Genomic DNA, 17,455 nt, shown 5'->3' on the forward strand with positions numbered 1-17,455 from the left:
AGAGGAGGAGCAGCTTTCCATCTTGGTTGAGATTGTAGAATTTTGCGGTCAAGCTCTGTAAGATCTGTAAAACAACCCTTTTCATACTGTTCCAGCATGATGCAGAGGAGCCTTCGCTGGCTGGGAGTGTGGGATACTGTCTTGCTGAGCAATCAGCTACTCCCTTAATCCAGCCTTTATTTTGCTCCTCCTCCTTCCACCCCAGCTTGCTCCTCCTGAACTGTTTCTGGAAATTTTCATTGCACTATGAAAAATACTAGTTTCAGTTGCTCCAAGCTCTGTCTTCCTCCTCAGCTACCCTACAACCATCATCTTTATTTCAGCTCTTCCTAGATGCTTGTAAAAATCCCTCTCGCTCTTCAGTCAGTTGTACAGGTGGCAGAGAAAGAAGAGACTTACTGTAGATAAGGATCTGAAAATACTCCTGTCTTAGCCCAAAGGTCCAGAACTATAAATATGGCATGGTACATAGCTCTGTCCTTAGCCAACCTCCCCTCTCTGCTCAGCATCCTTGTGGGCGCTTTAGAGCCAGTGTTCATCTACCAGGGACATGCATACCTACAACTGACGAAGGGAGTTGAAGCAGGAGGAACAGGCTTAGGTTTATATCCAAAACGGAGTGAAGTGAGATTTGCTGAAGGACTTCTCTACGTCTTTGCCTTGAACTGATGCATCCCTTGGTGGTTTTTTTTTGTTGTTTTTTTTTTTTTTTCCGTTGTTGTTGTTGTTGTTTTCATTTGCACAACAGGGCTTGCTTTCTTTGCTATTCAAAGTGCATGTGACTGTCTGAAAACTCAACTGCCTGGAGTAGCTCATGTTACAGAGTGTAGCTGGCTGAAAAGAAACAGCGTTTGTGCTAGTTAATTAGAGGTTGAAATCCCGGTGCATTTGTGTGTCCAAATGAAGCATTCAGGTTTACAGAGCATGCAAGGGTTTCCCAGGTGGCTTTCATTCTTGAATACAGGCCCAAAGTTAGCACCTGACTGCGCTGGAATGGAAGTAGCCCTTTTAAAAGGGGAGATCCCAAGCTCATTCTTGGTTGATGCATCTTTAACCTGGCTGGCAGAGAGAGACCAGCCTGTATTTTCAGTGGTGGTGTTTGGCAAGTGATATTAACTTTAGTGCGGCTTCTCTCACTAAAAGAGCTCTTTTTCAATAGCTTTACAGGGAGATTGACAGTGTGTATATAAGCTGCAAATGAACAGGTCCTGCAAATAAAAACTTGGCATCTATTAACTCCTGAGCTAATCAAAGCATTAAAATTGTTAACGCAGATTTATTTTCTTTAACTAACTATTTAACAATTCGTTGAAACCTTGTTTTGAGGCAACTGGCTTTGTCTATCCTTACAGAAGTATGACTCATTTAAAGTTTTAGTGTTCTTTCTTGATCCTAAACTGAATGTAAGTAGTTGCAATGTTCTCTTATGCTGATGCATTTTATTTACCAGAAGCTCAGGTGAAAAAGGCAGTCCTTTTTATTACAAACAGTTAAATTAGATTTAAAAGAAGACCTAGGTAGTGTTTCCTTGCATTATCCTCTTACCTCTAAAGGAAATGCATCTATAGTCCACAATTCTTAAAGCGAAACAAAAAAATGAACTCTTTTAGCAACTTTTTAGCGTCCCTGAAAGTTTATTCACTATCACCTTTGAAGGACTACTTCCCCTAATGGGTTGGGAAAAAAAAAAAAAGAGTTCATTGAGATGCCAGTAGACATTGGCCAAAGTGCCCAGGAGTGTGGAGAGTGGCAAGTTTGGAGAGTGGCTGTATTGTTGCTATTTCTTTATTTCTTTCTGTGTCTCAGCAGACTGGCAGTGAGCTTTGGCTCTAGCCCGCATGCAAAGTTGGTGCATGCAGGATTGCTGCAGACTGCATACTGTTTGCCTTCTGTAGGAAATTCAGGGTCCTTTTTTTCCGAGGTGGTGTCTCATAGTGCTTCCCTTCAGTGTTTACTCTAAAAGAAGAGGCAAGAGGTGATTTCCACTGAGAAGGTGTGTGAGGAAATAAGGCAGTGGAAGCTGGGAGGTGGAGGAGGATATTCACAGGGGAATGGCAAAGTCAAAATGCCTGAACAAAGAAAGCACATATGTGTTTGCGAGTATAATCAGACAGAGCCCGTGTGGCACTGAGAGCCTATTCTGCATCAGTGAGAGGTACTTGGGGCCTGTGGGGTCAGTACCATTGCAGGAGGCATCACCTGTGTGGGAGGGGTTGGATCTGTACTGGTAGACACAGGAGACCTCTGGGGTTTCTTCATGCTGTCCTGCTCTGTGGACAAGACCAGATTCATCACTTCAGGTTTGTGGAATTGTCATTCGTTGTGAGACCGTGGCCAGCTTTGGCAGTAAACATGGTCCTATTTCAATGAAATAGGAGCATGCATGTCAACTGCTTTGGTATGAGTGTAAAAATAATTTCTTTAGTTAGTGGGGATAGTGTTTAAATAAGGGAATCACTTTTTTATTCAAGGTTTTTACTCTTTTGTCATGGAATCATAAAGGGAAACTGCTCAGGGTCATTAGAGGTGACCCCCAGAGCCATAAATCTTCTTTGCTTTGTTCATAATTTGACATGAAGGCTTGAAAGAGTGTGAAGGTTTTTGTAGTTTTCCTTTTCCTAACAAGCGTCAGAAACACTAACTCTCTCCACACTTTTCCAAGGTGATGTGGTTCACTGGGAATCTTTCATGTTTGTTTTCTTGCTATAAAATGTGTTGTCATGAGTGGTTGGAGGCATATTTTTCTTATTTGGGCATGAGAACAGTTTCACACAGAGAATCCTTAGTTTTGACCTGATTGATTAAAATCCTTGTCTCAGCTCCCAGGCTTTTTATCCTGTTTTTAGAATGAAACTTCTCTGGGTTGAGGAGTCAGTCTCCAGCTAGTTTCAAGATTTGAATCACTATAGTTTTGAGTAGAAAGAGTTTTGCCTGTCTGTTTTCCAGCTCCTTTTGGGATGCCTGAATGATTGCCAAAGAGGGGGATAACAATTTGGGAGAACTTTTGGTCCCTCTGCTCAAATCCTTCCCCTCCAGCCTCTTGAAGACCTGGTTAATGCACTGAAATTGCAAGCAGTAGTTACCACCTGCAGGCAGAGGAGTAAATTGTGCTTTTGGAAACATTTGCAGGCAGCCTGCTCTCTAGCAATAGTAAAACAGAGTTCATGCCTCCTCACTTGTAAACTGCTTTGAGTATCTGAACTGCTCGATGTTACAGTTACCAGTGAGATGTGCAGGAGCATGAAGGTTGTTGTGTAGTGAAGAAATAGGAGGTAGGCGTGACCTTGGCATTTACATACGTGTGACAGGAGACTTCAGCAGCAAAAAGAGAACCCCTGTGACAGAAAAATTATTCACGGCCTCTGAGAGCAGAGAGCATGAACACGCACAGCTTCTGGTGCAAAGACGATGCTTTCTGCCCCTTGGGCAGCCAGTGCAGGCTAATAGCAGGCTAGTCTATTGCTGTACAAGGATCAGACTTCTTCCACCCCGCCCTGCTGTGCTAGTGTGTTAGGTAACCTTTGTTGAGGAGCATTTCCCTCACAGAACTCTTTGTTGTCTGTAGATGGCAGCCAATGATACTGACCTCCATTGCAAAATGTCCTGAGGTCAGCTGGAAAGCACAGTAAAATGCCTAGGTTGTGTGTTATCATTTTATCATTCATTCAGGTAAAGACATGGTTTAGCGGACTGAGCATGCCGAATGTTCAAAAAGGATGTGGGAGGTTGGTTTGTTTTGGCAAGCGCAAACCAAGTCTTTTTCAGTGTCTGCTGCTTGAAAATGTGTCTGCCTTGGCTGATATTTATCTTCTGGTTGTCTTTCAGAACGCTCCAGGACGACCTGCAGCTCAGTGATAGTGAAGAGAGTGGTGACGACCAAGTCAGTTTTAGATGTTTTATACACTAGGCACACAGACATCCCTTTAAATCATCACCACTTGTTGCATTGTTCTGAGTTCCTTAAGCTAACCTCTCCTCTTTGTTTTTGTGAACAAAACAGGTTGTTGAAAAGCCACCTTCTTCACTTGCTCCTCCAAGGTACAGGTTTGTTCCCAAACTACTAGCTAGACCAAATAAGGAGGGAAAATAAAACTACTTTTTATATATAGGGTGGATGGGTAAGGGTTCCTGGTTTCTCTTGTAGATACAGGCTTTGGTTTCTGGCTGCCTAAAGCTGCTGTTGACAATTGGCTTTAATTGTGTGGGGGTTTATGGAAAGCTCCAATTAGAAATGAATAATCCAGGCATGCTGGATTTTGCCTATGAACCATAATTCTATTTCCCCAACTGTTCCTTCTTTTCTCCTCTTCCCCTTGACCCAGTGTATATGTAGATCACGCTGGAGCTAATGGGATTTTCAGTTGTAGTAGTGATGGGTGAGGTGTAAGTCCAGTTTTAGTTCAGAAGGAAGCCCAAATCAGCCAAGTGGATGAAGAAAAGGGTTAGGTATACTTACTGAGGCTGTTTCAGCTCCTCCTGATAAGGCCGCTGATGGTAAGAAGTTCCTGCCATGTATTGTAACTCAGAAGCAATATTCAAGGTAGGCTGAACAGCCACATGCCAGTATTAGAGGAAGAAAGGTGGAGAAGCTCAGAATTTTTCCTATAGGAGAGCACTGACACATTTTTGGCGTAATATATGTATTATTCAAGCACAGGGTAACGGTCTACAAGGTTGGACTTGCAGAAGGGCATGCAGACTCTTGGCATAATCTGCAAGCTCTTGAAATAGTGTTCTCACGATATCAGTCTGGATCAGTAAAGAGCTTGCCTCCATATCATACAAATGTGTTGATACTGACATGGGAAATGGTTTTCAAAGTTTTAAAAAAACATTTTAAAAAAAATCCACATTTTGATTTCATAAGCCCATTTCAAAACAAAAAGAAGCTGGGCATAAAAGTCATGGCTGTCCCTCAGTTCCATCCGCTCCTATTGTCAGTGCTGGAGGAACGCACCTTTGAGCAGGGGACAGTGTTGCAAAATATGCTGCTGCTTGACATGGCTGTTAATGAAATGGTGGCAGCACCTTGACAAAGTAATACAGATGAAGAAGTGAAAACTCAAGGGGGAGAATACAAAAAAGAGAAACCATCCTGGAATGTATGTTACTATCTTGTTAGCCTTTATAGGAAATTTTTCTTTTGAGGGTTGGGGCTTTCAGAAAAGCACTTGTCAGTGTCGGTTGTTTATTAAACTTTGGTTGGCTAAATGCAGCTTCATATTGTAGCAGTGATGTCCTGTGTATGTATTTGTCTGATTGTGTTGGAGTTGAAGATTTTATTATTTCCAGAGGTGTTTTATGCTGGTACTTTATCTTTGAGTATGGCAGTGTATTCTTTTGGCCTTTTCCCCTCTCATCTAAGTGCCAAAGCACAGGCTTTCAGTTTTATTTTTGAATGCTGCCATGTCGATATAATAAGTAACCTTCACCCATGCTGCTTTCTAATTTTATCGCATGGTGGCCTTGCAGTGCCCTACAGTCCCAGCCCAAGAGTGTGGCATCAGCACATTCCAGCAGCCCGGAGTCAGGGAGCACCAGTGACTCAGACAGCTCTTCAGACTCAGAGACGGAGAGCAACTCGACTGACAGTGAAGCAAACAACCTTCCGAGAGCATCAGCACCTGAGGTGAATGCAAATAAACTGTAGAGGCTGCTGAATACAGCCTCTTGCCTGAGACTCTGCTGTCCAAATGCAGTCAGGACAGGAGACATGAAATAACTGTCATCATTCAGGTGTCCCCTTTACATCTTTGCTGCACCATCAGATGTTTCTTGCCCTTTGCCTCCCTTCTAGTTTGTCAATTAAATAACCCCTAGTTACAGCATAATTAGACTTTTACATGCCTAAACTTGAGGTGTTCCTCCTTCTCCTTTGGCATCATTGTCTAGCGCTCCTGGAGGAATTAGTGCCTTTGCTGGCAAGGCACAAGCAAGGTGCAGAGGAGAAGCATGGCTTGTCTTGGGTGTTTGGGGTCCACCTCTGCATGTGCAGCTTTTTTGGGTTCCAAGGCTATGGGCTCCTTCAGGATGAGACCCTCATATGTTAAGAAGAGCTGCTGCCTCCCTGCAGCTCCTGTGTATGAGTGACAGGTTCAGCTTCTCCCAGATCGCAACTAAAGTGATCAGACCTGCAGGAAGGGCTGGAATGTGCTTAGACTCGCTTCTGTTGAATTTGGATCAGATAATGCTGTGCTGGCATTTCTGAAGCTTTCATTGGGAAAAACAGACAAACAGAACTTGGTGCCTTAAAGTTTCATAATTGAGACCATGCATTTTTTTAAAAATCTGCTGCGCAAGTACTCATGTTCCATGGTTTCAAACAGTTCCTCCAGCTTGCAAAACATTCTCAGGCCAGTGGGAAGCATACAGTTATGTCCTATGGACCACAGTTGATGTAAACCAATCTGCTGACAGTTTTGAGGTACTCTCACAAAGTCCAGAAACCTTGTAATTTATTTCTCCCACCTCCCCCAGCACTAGCTTTCCTTTCTTTTACCTTAGAAACACATGAAGAGGGAGAATTTTCTATGCAGAAAACAAGCTTTGAGAAGGCATGTCTTTTAATCTCACATCTAATACACTTTACCCTCCAGCAGTTCAGTTACAGACTTTGCCCTCTGCAGTGTGGGTGTCTTTGGAAGGAATCAGATGTTATACTTCTCTTTTACCAAATCCTGCCTGGTTTGTCATAACAATAATATATTGCAAGATCCTTCTCACTCTATTGAAGCCTTCACTATTTGCCATTGACCATTTTATCCTTTCTTATTCAGCAAACTGTTCATCTGTGGTGCTCAAGGAGCAAGTTAGTGCATGTGGCCCATTTGTTTAGAGTCAGTTCTTCACATGCAAAAGCATAGACTTTTAAGACCTATAGACAATAGTTCCTCGGGTTTTTTTGTGTTTGGCAAACATAATGAAAACCTGTATGATGGTGTAGATCACAACCAGGATAACCAATGGTAGAAGTGCTGGAAAAGGATTAGAGTATGCCACTGTCTGATAGCTACCCCAGTTATAAACCAAAGTTTCCTAAGTATTTTGGCCATGTGTTTTTTTTTTTTTAAAAAAAGATCTTCAGTGGCTTCTAAGTAAAAATTCTAATGAAAATGAAGCAGGTTTTTGTTATCTGAAAAGTATAATGGAATTTGTGGTTTAATTTTACTTATAAACCCATGATAAAACCAAACTCTGTTTTTTAAACCAAGTTTCTAGTTTGACTCACTCAAACACAGTTGAAGACATGTCTTGTTATACATGTTGTTCTACAGTGAGTTGAGTCTGGATAAAGAAGAAAATCATGGCAGAAGGGATTCATTAGTCTTGGAAAACGTTTCATGTACTAGGCTTTCTCTTTTTGGGGAAGAGTTGTGGCTTTTCTCAGAAGGAAGTATTGTGGTTGGGGAGAATCAGTGAAGGCAGTAGTGTAGCTGTGTTCTGATGGTGTCCAAATAATGAACTACACATTTGAGTGATGCTGACATATACATGCTATTTTTGTAACGGCCCCCAGAGAACCATGCCCTTGATTTGCAGCTTCTGTTGCCTGTTTTAGGGTTGGTTTGGGTTTGCTTCTCTCATAATTTGTCAGGCTACTGTTAGGCAGGTCTTGTAGCAACCATGTTATGTTATCTGGCCATGACTCCAGAGGTCTTCAAACCTTGGTTGTTGCTCATGCCTTCTTGACCCAGGAGGAAGTGAGTGTTGGGTTGTATAGGCAGAGGAGTCAGAAGGGGCTGAACTTGTTGTGCTAGCCATACAATTTCTTTTGGTAAATGGTTTTCTTTTGGTTAAACTACAGGAGCCTGACAGCCTGCCTATCAGACTTCAATGAGATGTGCTAGCTGGCACAGCCCCTCATCTGTTTTGAAAGCAGTGCTGTGTACAAATAACTTTCTAAAAGCATTGCAAGGACAGTGCCTAATCTGTGTTTACAATTGCTGCTTTTTTCAAATGTTGTCTGATTGGGCAACAATGTTGTTTAGTGGCAAACCAAGATGAAGCTTTCATGTAGACTGGTCTCTTACTGAGTGACAAGTAGGGCTAGAAGAGATCCAGGAGTGTTTGTGCAACATATTTGATCCTGTGCAAAAACAAGGCCTGTGTTTCTGAAGTAAATGTTGATGTGCATGCATTAGAGCATCCCCACTGTCTCATGGTCTTTCACTTTCAAGCTCTTTTAACAGTAAGGGGAAATTTTACCGGATTCTGGTAAGCTGTGCTAGGGTGGAAATAGTCCATAAAGGCATCAGTCTTGCATCCTTCCTTTCTTTTTTTGTCTGCAGCCTGACCCACCAACTTCTAATAAGTGGCAGCTCGACAACTGGCTAACCAAGGTGAATCCACCAGCAGTACCAACAGAGAGTCTCAGTGAAATTGCCCATGGGGATGGATGTGAGGAGGGCAAGGAACCCGAACAGGGTGTCAGCAGCAATTCCTCCCACCAGCACGTCGAGCCGAGGGAGCCTCATCACGAGAGCTCCAGCCAAGCAGGCGGGGCTCCTGAGAATGCTCATCTTCCGACCAAACACAACTGCCAGAAGTCTCCTTTGTGCGCCGAGGAGCCCTTGCCCAGGCAGACTGCGGATATCAAAAGGCCCAGCAAGGCCCCGGTGCATGAGGTGCCCAAGGGATGCCTGAAAGTGGAGAGTGACACTGGTCCCTTTGAGGTCAGAGACCAGTCTTCCAGAGACAAGCCAAAGGTCAAAACGAAAGGGAAGCCAAAATCCAGTGACAGAAAAGACCTGAAGCCGGCACTGCAAGAGCCCCCTGAGAGCAGAAAGCACAAGAGCTCCCACCAGGCCAACACCAAACCCTTCTTGGACCTCAAACGCATGAGAGAGGTTTTGTTTGGCAGCACCCACGGGCATCTTGCTCTCAGTGCCCTTCCTGAAGGCCAGGACAAAACCCCGACCAGGACTAGTGGCCACAGGCCTGCCATCGTGGCCAGAGAGGATTTTCACAAGGAGAAACTTCCTGTCCCTATCAGGGAGAAGAAGTTGCTCTCACCAGCAAAAGACTCTCCCACCCCTCAGTCCCTCGTGGTGAAAATAGATCTCAATCTTCTGTCAAGAGTCCCCCAGCCCCCTGGGAAAGGCAGTCACCAGAAGAGACCAGAGGCCAAGGAGCTCCCCAGTGCAAGGAAGCAGGACTTGGAGAAGAAAACCACAGACACTCCTGACAAGTCCCTTCAAAAGAGGAAGGTGAGAGGTGGAGGTGGATTTGTACAAGGACCAAAACGGTGTTTGAAAAACCCACGCAGAGAGTTCACTTGCACTTCATAGGTTGAGAGTGGACCCATTATGCTCCTTGTATAAAGGTGTTGTCAAACTTCTAAAGGGAATGTATATCAAAACTGTCTACAGATGTTTCTTGCTGGTCACAAATCCCCTGCTGAGCAAATGAAAGGCTCTGTAAGCTGTCTAACAAATGCTTTGGTATTTTAAAACATTTTTTGCTGTGTTTTCTTGAAATACTAGTTTTCTCAGACAGCAAAACCCCAGCTGTCCTATGTCAGAGGAGCTTTCAGCAGCAGGCTGTGTCAGCATGTGGCTGGCCAGCCCCCTAGTAGCATTTGTGGGTCTCTCTGTCTTTCAATCCAAGCAGAGCTTTGTAGGGCTGTGGTGTCCCCTCCCCCTGCAACCTTTCTAAAAGCAGCACAGTATCTGAAGTGCCTCCCAAACTGTGCAGTTACCTGCGCTATCCATTTAATGTCTGTTGTGGGAGAGCAGCGTGCCTGCAGTTTGTGCAGGTGCCCAGAGGAAGAACTGACCCAGGCAGCCCTGGTCTGCGGTTTTTCAGTTTTGTCCACATATACACCTTCTGCTGCCTTTAGCCATGCAACCTCAGTCTGAGTAGCATAGTCTTTTTCTGTGTGGAGTCATTTATTTCCATGGAACAGTTGTGATTGCTTGCTTATGCAAAGAGGAACAAATTCTGCAGGTGTGAACTGTATTATTACTAGGGGTGATGGCAGCAGCCCTGTGCCTTTTGCTTTTCCATAAATGCAGACTTCTAACTGAACCATGTTTCACTGATAGTAACAGTCATCATTAAGCTCTGCTTTGATCTCAGCACTTGGATAAATACATAGGAAACTTCTTTGGTTTTCTCTAGAGCTGCCGTGGTGCTAGTAGCGATGCTGATGCTTAAAAGATGCATGTGGCCAGTAAGGGGCCTTCCAGAGACCGCTTTGCAGAGTCCTTCACTGGTGCTTAGGGATGTGGTTTAGTGGTGGACTTGGCAGTGTTAGGTTTATGGTTGGACTTGATGATCTTAAAGGTCTTTTCGAACCTAAATGGTTCTATGATTCATGTGTAATAGGTGCTTTCTGTTGAATTACAAGACTGCCCTTTAACTGAGATAGTTGCTCACAAGTGTTTTTTGGAAAGCTGACTCCCAAAGGGGACTGCAAATATACTTCCAGACAGCTGGTTCAACTGCACAAAGAGTTGGTTGTAGGGCTTATGGTGAATGGGTATTCACTGTGGATATTTCAGTGCCTATACACCTTTTTGGTCCACCACACAGAGCAGGTAGCTTAACAAGTGTGGGTGAATAACCTTGGTTCCCACGTGGGTTTCATTTATTCTTGTCATTTTCCAAACTTCCTGTAGTTGTGGGGGAGAACTGAGACAAGCAGGGAAATGATGAACAAACTTGAGAGACCCCAGCAGTCCCCTTCTTGCAGAGCAGCAGGAGAAAGGTAAACAGGCAGTAAATCTGTTGCTCCTCCTGTTGTCTCTCAAAGACCCAAGAGAGGAGCTATTTGATGTTAGACATGTCTTTCCTTGCAGTCTGAGTGTCTGATTGCAGGAAAACCCACCTCAGAGCCTCACTGCCTCTGTTATGTCAGTGTGCATCAGTGTCCTTGGAGGCTCAGGCTTCATCACAGCCAGTGAGATCAGGTACAGCTGTCAGACATCTTTTGCGGCAGTGTGGAGCTCAACCTGAGAAACAGTTTAAGGACATGATCTAGGTGCTGAAACCTTGCCCCGAGCACACCACCAGAGGTAGACTCTGCCAAGCACAACTCACTGAGTTCCATCACAGTAACATAAACCTGGATGTACTCTTGGGAGAGAGACAGTAAGTCCTGGAATGCTTTTGGCTACCACCAGGCACACTATGGGTAATACTGACTGATAAGTGCAGTTTCTTTTATGTTTTCTTGGCTTGTAGCAAATTATTCTGAAGTTTTTCATTCAGGGGAGCTGATGATTTGCAGGCTTTGTATTGTAAGATCTATGGAGTACAGTTAAAGAGTATTATTTATTACCTTTCTGCTTTAATGGTTCCTGTTCTTCTGGAGGACAATGGCAGTGATTTTTAACTGACTGTTTAAAATTTCACCTTAATCAGATTCTTGTTAATAAAATCAAAACCCCTGCACATCTGGGGAGTCTGAGTGATATCCTGTTACCGCAGTTTCTTCCTTCCCTTTGATAAGGCATATCACAAAACACAATTGCATGCAGTTCATGACTCTGCCAGGAGGAATCTGAATACATTTCTGTATGATTCATGCTGAGTAGGAGAAAAAAGAACAGCTGAAATGCTTATTGTTCAGCAATTGAAGTGCCTTAATTTTGATTCCCATTAGCAACAAGTTTAGCAGTTTTACCCCCCGCTACTATGAAATAATTAATCTATCCAAGCAAAACTAGATGAAATGTCATTTTAGGATACTTGTCAGTGAGCCTGAACTCTATATCCACTGTGCTCTGGGTTTCCACTTTGTCAGTTCTAATATCTTATCTTGTCTTTTTTTTTTTTTTAAACCAGAATTGATAAAACTTAGCTGTGTTGGTCTGTACTTTACATGAACTTTCAAAACCTGAGTGATTTTTTTTTTCCTTTTTTTTCCTTCCTGTTAGAGGCAAGTGGAGAAGGAGATTGATAGGAAGAAAATGAAACCAGAAAAAGAAAAAAAATCATTGCAGTCTTCAGCTAACGAAGACTCCAGTAAATTGAAGTAAGTATACTGTGGTAGAATGGCAGAAAGATGCATAAAACTGAGTCTTTCTTAAAAAGGTTAAGGTGAGGAATTGTATCTCCTGTCCTTATACTCGTGAATTTGCTTGTCTCACAATGTGCCTTCTGAAAATCTGCTGCAGATTTCTCTTTACATCCAGGAAACAGCCATGTGGCTATGGGAATGTAACTTACTCGCCTTTTTATTTGTTGCAGATGTGAAGTGATACTCACCTATCACCTGTGTGTCACCTATTTTCCTCTCCCTTCTTAATGCTGAGGATTATGGTTCCAATCATTCAAGCACAAGCTGATGTTTCAGTGGTTGGTCGTCCTCCCATGCTTGGTTTAAATCGCTACAAAAGTGCTGAATGCTGTGGCATTTGCCCTTATTTCTAACAGTTGAGATGGGAATGAAGACTTCACTGTTTTAAACACAAACTTGTCCATCCTACAGCTTATGTTGCTGCATGCTCTGATCAGCACATTACGCGTAGCTCAGAAAATCTGTTTATGCTGCAAGAAATGTTGTGCCCGTACTCCTTTTCTTTCTAAGTGGGTAGGCAACCATTTGTACTGCTGTTTTTCAGACCAGATGCAGGAAGTGAATTTGTGCAAAAAAGTTATATATTGTTTGAGCTGCAAACAGTGTGGTAGACTGCCTGCCTGCTGGGATGCAGGAGTCATTTCCCCTTCGCTGTTCTGCGGGGAGTGGCAATATGCTTGTTCTGAATGATAGTTTAGGTGTTCCAGGGGATGGCAAGAGAACTTGCCGTCTAGTTGAAGATGTCCCTGCTCATTGAAGGGGGGTTGGACTAGATGACCCTTAAAGGTCCCTTCCAACCCAAACTATTGTATGATTCTATTATATGATTCTAGGTGAGTAAGACTTGAGAGTTCAAGTAGCAATTAATTCTGCTTTCATGAGAAATGGAACTAGTCTTAGTATGCTTTTAAAAAGGGAGTTGAACTAGATGATCTTTAAAGCTCCCTTCCAACCCAAACCGTTCTATGATTCCATGAACAACTTTTTCTTTGCCTTTGTCTTCCTCATGCTGGGTTCTGCTGTCATACTTTCGGGGAAGTTTGTGCTCTCACTGCATGAGAAGCAGCAGAAAGCTTTTTATCAGATTCATGATACTTCACATGCATTTAAAGCTTAGTCTTTGTAAGGTGAGAAGATGATGCGAACATGTTTCGCACATGGGAAACTGAGGGGCAGGCAAATTGAGTTGCTTGCTCAGACTCCTGCTGCAAGCAAGTGAAATAGCTGAAAGTGTGGTCAGAAGTCAAGAGTCTTGTTGCTGTGACTGAGCAATCATGTCCACAGCAGAGTGAGTTCTGGCAGCCTCTTGGGAAAGGATATTGTACTAAGTGTAACTGTACGTCCATAAATTTTGACTTGGTAATCATTACTCTTTTCCTAATTGGACAGGTCCTGCTGAAAGAAAAACATCAGGTGTTAATGCTGATCTCAGCTGCTTTTGCTGTCACCGGTTACCGGCTTTGAACAGCACTTACTGTCTGGCTGCTGGTGCACACGGTGTCTGTGCTAGGTGGGACCTGTCTTCTCCTAGCTGAGAACACAGAGGTGGATGTAATGTATATTGGAGGGCTCTGCTTTCTCACCTTGCTGCCATGCCAGGCTGCTGAACTGGGATGCTCCAGAAGCATGAGGATATGTAGCTCCCCCTTTCTCTAATCAAACCAAGATACCGCAGTGCCAACAGGCTTTTTGCTGTGACTGACCCAAATTTGTATAGGGGTGAAATGTGCAAAGTTCAGTCCAGAAAACAGATGTGGGTAAGGGTAGGGAGCATGTCCCCTCTCCACTAAAATCATCTTGTTGCCTTTGTCTTTTCTATATGTGACCTAACGGGCACACAACCAGCCTGTCTTTTGAATCACAACTCTGTCTGGCATTTCAGGTGGCCTTCATGGCCAGGAATTTCTCATTTATTCCAGCATAGCATTTGCAGTGCTTCTGGTAGATCTGTTGAAACTTACCCCATAATTTGCATACCAGTGTACTGCCAGCATTTTGGCTAGGTCTTTGTTCGAGCGAATGCTTCCAAGAGCATGCCTTCAAATGGGCAGTGTTCCTGAGAGGGGAGGCTCATGTGTCAGTCATGGGCTCTACTGCATTCAGTTCCTGTTTGCTTGTGGCTTGAATTTGAGGTATTGACTTGGGTTGGTATGCAGTGTTGAGGTTTGTGTCCTGACAATATCAATGAACTGCTTTTATGCAGAGAAAGCATTGATGTACACTTAAAGCACTGAGACATTGGGGCTAACATTTAGTTGGGTGAAGGGATATTTCAGTTGTGGTAATAATGGAAGGGCTTTAATTCTGGGGTTCATTCACCCTTTTTCTCAGTGAAAACAAGCACTGCTTTTAGCCACGTTCTGGCTTTTGGAGTGGGAAGGATAGGATGCATTTCTGGGTAGAGAGGGCTCTGGATCGGGTCATGCTGCTGTGCTCTCTGTAAAATAATCCTTTCTGGAACATTAGCTGTACTGAGGTAGTGAAGCTGGGGAGCATGTGTGCAGTGACTAGGGACTGTACCATGGGAAAAGTAGTTGTGGAAGAGGGGAGCGGACTGTCCCATGCACAGCAGAACAAAGCAAGATATGCAACGTCACACTTCGGTCTTCTCAGTGCGTTTAATTTAATTTCCTCCTCTTCTGATGTTGCAGTCCATGAGTTGGTATTCACTGCTCAGTGTTTTCTTGGAAACTTGGAGAAGCTGAATAAAAATTGTGTAAATGAGCAGTAGTGAAACAAGGTTTAGAGCTATTTGGTGCTGGTTAGAGCTGCCAGTGTTCCCTGGTAATCGTAACTTCAGATGATCAAAAATCTGATATGCCACTGTATTAGTAAATGTGATAGTCTGCCATTTAAAAGCACAGCATTTTAAGTCTCTTTCGCTTGAATCCTCTCAACTTTATAAGTAGTGTCTAGTTGAGCCAGCAAGTCTTAGAGGAAAAATTCAGTTCAATTCTGTCAAAGCACACACAGTATCAAGTGTCAGGGTTAGTATCTCTGACCATAGAAGATATCTTCCACCATAATGGGGGGAGAGAGGCAGTGCTGCAGTTCATTTGCTTTATTGGGTGATTTGTCCCAGGGATTTTAGTCACTGTAATTACCTCTCTCCCCCTTTCAGTGAAAAGGGGCTGTGTTGGATGGATGCCTTTTTTGCAACATCCTGATATTCTGGTTGCAAGCCTTTACTCCAAGGGCAAATTCTGAGGCTTATTCTTACTTGAAAAGCAACTTGCTTGTATGTTCTTGGTAGCTGAAGATGTGGTATCTAATGCATGATGAAGTTCCTGAAGTTTCATTTTGGTTTTGTTGAATTCTTTATGTTAACAAATCATTTCAGACTTCCAGAGAAACGTAAACAGAATTGGTACATGATGTAACTAAGTTTTTTAAAAATCCCTACATTATATGTACACCATATTTATCCCAATTGCTGAATTCATTTCCCATCTCCAGAGCATCAAAAGCTTCATTTGAAACCCAGAAGAAAGATCTCCTGCTACCCCCGCCACTGCCACCCATGTCTCCTGCACAGCCTGCATCAAAGCCAACCAAGATGGCCCAAAAGAGACCCAGAAGTGAAACCTGTGAGCTGCCGGCCATGGATAACACTGCCAGTAACAAGAGCAACCACAAGGATCCTTTGTTCTCCAAGCACAAGAAAGTGGAGAGAAATCACGCTGAACTGTTGAAGGGCATCAAAGTAGGTATCCATTATAACTGGTGGGATGCGACCCATGGGTGCTCTATCAGTCTCTTCAGAAACATGCTCTGAGGATATTAAAAGAAGAAAGATAAACCAGCCACCAGAGAAAGCTCTTTGAATCGTTGTTGCCCCTTTAATGGCTCTCTGTGACTGTATGTTGCTAGCCCCAAAGCCTGTGTTGTAACTTCTCTGCTGACTTTCCATCTTCTGTTTTCATCTCACTAGTGAAACATAGTGAGAAGGGGTCACCATGTAAAAACCAAAGGCAAGAGAATCACGTTTCTCATAGTAACTGTTTCTGACTGTAGGCAACTGCAAGTACAATATTGGTTAAAAAATTGGTTAAAAATAAGTGTGTTCACAAAAAGAAAGAGTGGATTGCTTAAAAATAAGAAAAAAGCAACCTGTGTTTCTGACTGCAACATGGGAATAGCTTGCTTACAAAATCGTTAATGATCCTTGCAGCTGGATATTTGGGTTATATAAAATTCAATTATATTGCCATTTACTAGTGGCTGGGTGTGTGTGTATCATGTTGGGGAGTGTGTGTGTGTGCTAAGCCAGACTGTGCACGCTGTGTTAGCTGGCTTCTAACTCATTGTTTTTTCCTGATAATGTGGTTAGTAATGGAGAATCAGCAATCGCTGTGCGGTTAATCTGGAAAAAAGTGTGAATGGATATTACCCGTTCCTGCCTTGGCTAGTGGCCATAAAAATGTGCTGCTTGCAGCCTTACTGCTATCTTAGCCATTGTTCAAGGAAAGCTGCTACTTAATTTCTCCATGTTTGGGAAAAAATTGATTGGTATTAAGCCTTACTAGCAGTCAGTTAAGAAGCCAAGTTTCCGTTTACATTACTGGAGAGGGTGCTGGGGAAGAAGGTAAGAAGAGGGGGAGAGCCTGGAGAATAGGCTATGCCTGGGACAAATAAACATTTTATCTTGAAATATAGGAAAGCCAAGCTTTGCAATTGGTTTAGATGTATCTTTCTAACCAGCCTTACCTCCACTCTGTCGTTTCTCAGGGATCTGCAGGGGATGTCACAAATCCTTTCCCAGTGCCTTCTTTGTCAAATGGTACCTCCAAGCCAAGGAGACCTCAACTCAACTTTGAAAAGTAAGTTTTGATTTTATACCCCTTGTATGTGCTTTCTGAAGGTACCAGGCAAGGCTGGCCTTGCAGCCACCCTGGCTTCTGCTTCTTAATGAGCACTTCTTTTGGGAGTAAAGGGAGAGGAAGACGTGTCTGGGACCTGCCCTGTACTGCTTTCTTGTGTCTGGGACTTAGCCCACCCACTGCAAAGCAAAGGTCTCATTACAACAGCTCTTAGTTTGAGGGAAGCTACTCTAGAAATTAGGTACTTTTTAACTTTTGAGAGGACGTGTCTCTTGTGCCTGTCTACAAGTGATGGGGTTTGCTTTGTCTGATTCTTGACAAGTGGCAAACTCCTCTGTGACAAGGTGCTGGACAGGCAACTGAGTTATTCTGAGAGAGCATGGCTCTACTTGCTCATTTCATTATTGCACAAGTGGCTGTGTGCCATTTGCACGGCGAATAGATTATCCCAGTGCACAGAAAAGTGAGTGGTCCAGCTTTATTGTTAACGTGTTGATTTGAGACCAAGACCTGTAGAAGCCTTGGTGACCGCATGTCTTGTAAGCAGATAACTTGAATGCAAGCTATTTTGGTCTGAGATGTGTGTGGTACTGCAAGGTTTGCTATATGTTTC

At 43.3% G+C, this 17,455-nt stretch overlaps 1 protein-coding gene across 4 annotated transcripts in view; it reads left to right on the plus strand.

Annotated features, from left to right (window-relative positions):
* Positions 1 to 17,455, plus strand: part of AFF1 (ALF transcription elongation factor 1) — a 132,968-nt gene that overhangs the window by 104,403 nt on the left and 11,110 nt on the right. For 2 of the 4 annotated variants that reach the window (XM_075090356.1, XM_075090357.1), the window contains 7 exons: positions 3,826 to 3,880; positions 4,001 to 4,038; positions 5,473 to 5,629; positions 8,289 to 9,206; positions 11,880 to 11,977; positions 15,479 to 15,725; positions 16,751 to 16,842. In XM_075090356.1, the coding sequence (XP_074946457.1) occupies positions 3,826 to 3,880; positions 4,001 to 4,038; positions 5,473 to 5,629; positions 8,289 to 9,206; positions 11,880 to 11,977; positions 15,479 to 15,725; positions 16,751 to 16,842 (1,605 nt within the window). The remainder of the gene's footprint in view (positions 1 to 3,825; positions 3,881 to 4,000; positions 4,039 to 5,472; positions 5,630 to 8,288; positions 9,207 to 11,879; positions 11,978 to 15,478; positions 15,726 to 16,750; positions 16,843 to 17,455) is intronic. The other 2 variants (XM_075090358.1, XM_075090359.1) reach the window with 1 other exon arrangement.

The sequence above is a fragment of the Phalacrocorax aristotelis genome, chromosome 4 (genome assembly GCF_949628215.1).
Source record: "Phalacrocorax aristotelis chromosome 4, bGulAri2.1, whole genome shotgun sequence".
In the NCBI taxonomy this organism is placed as follows: Eukaryota; Metazoa; Chordata; class Aves; order Suliformes; family Phalacrocoracidae; genus Phalacrocorax; species Phalacrocorax aristotelis.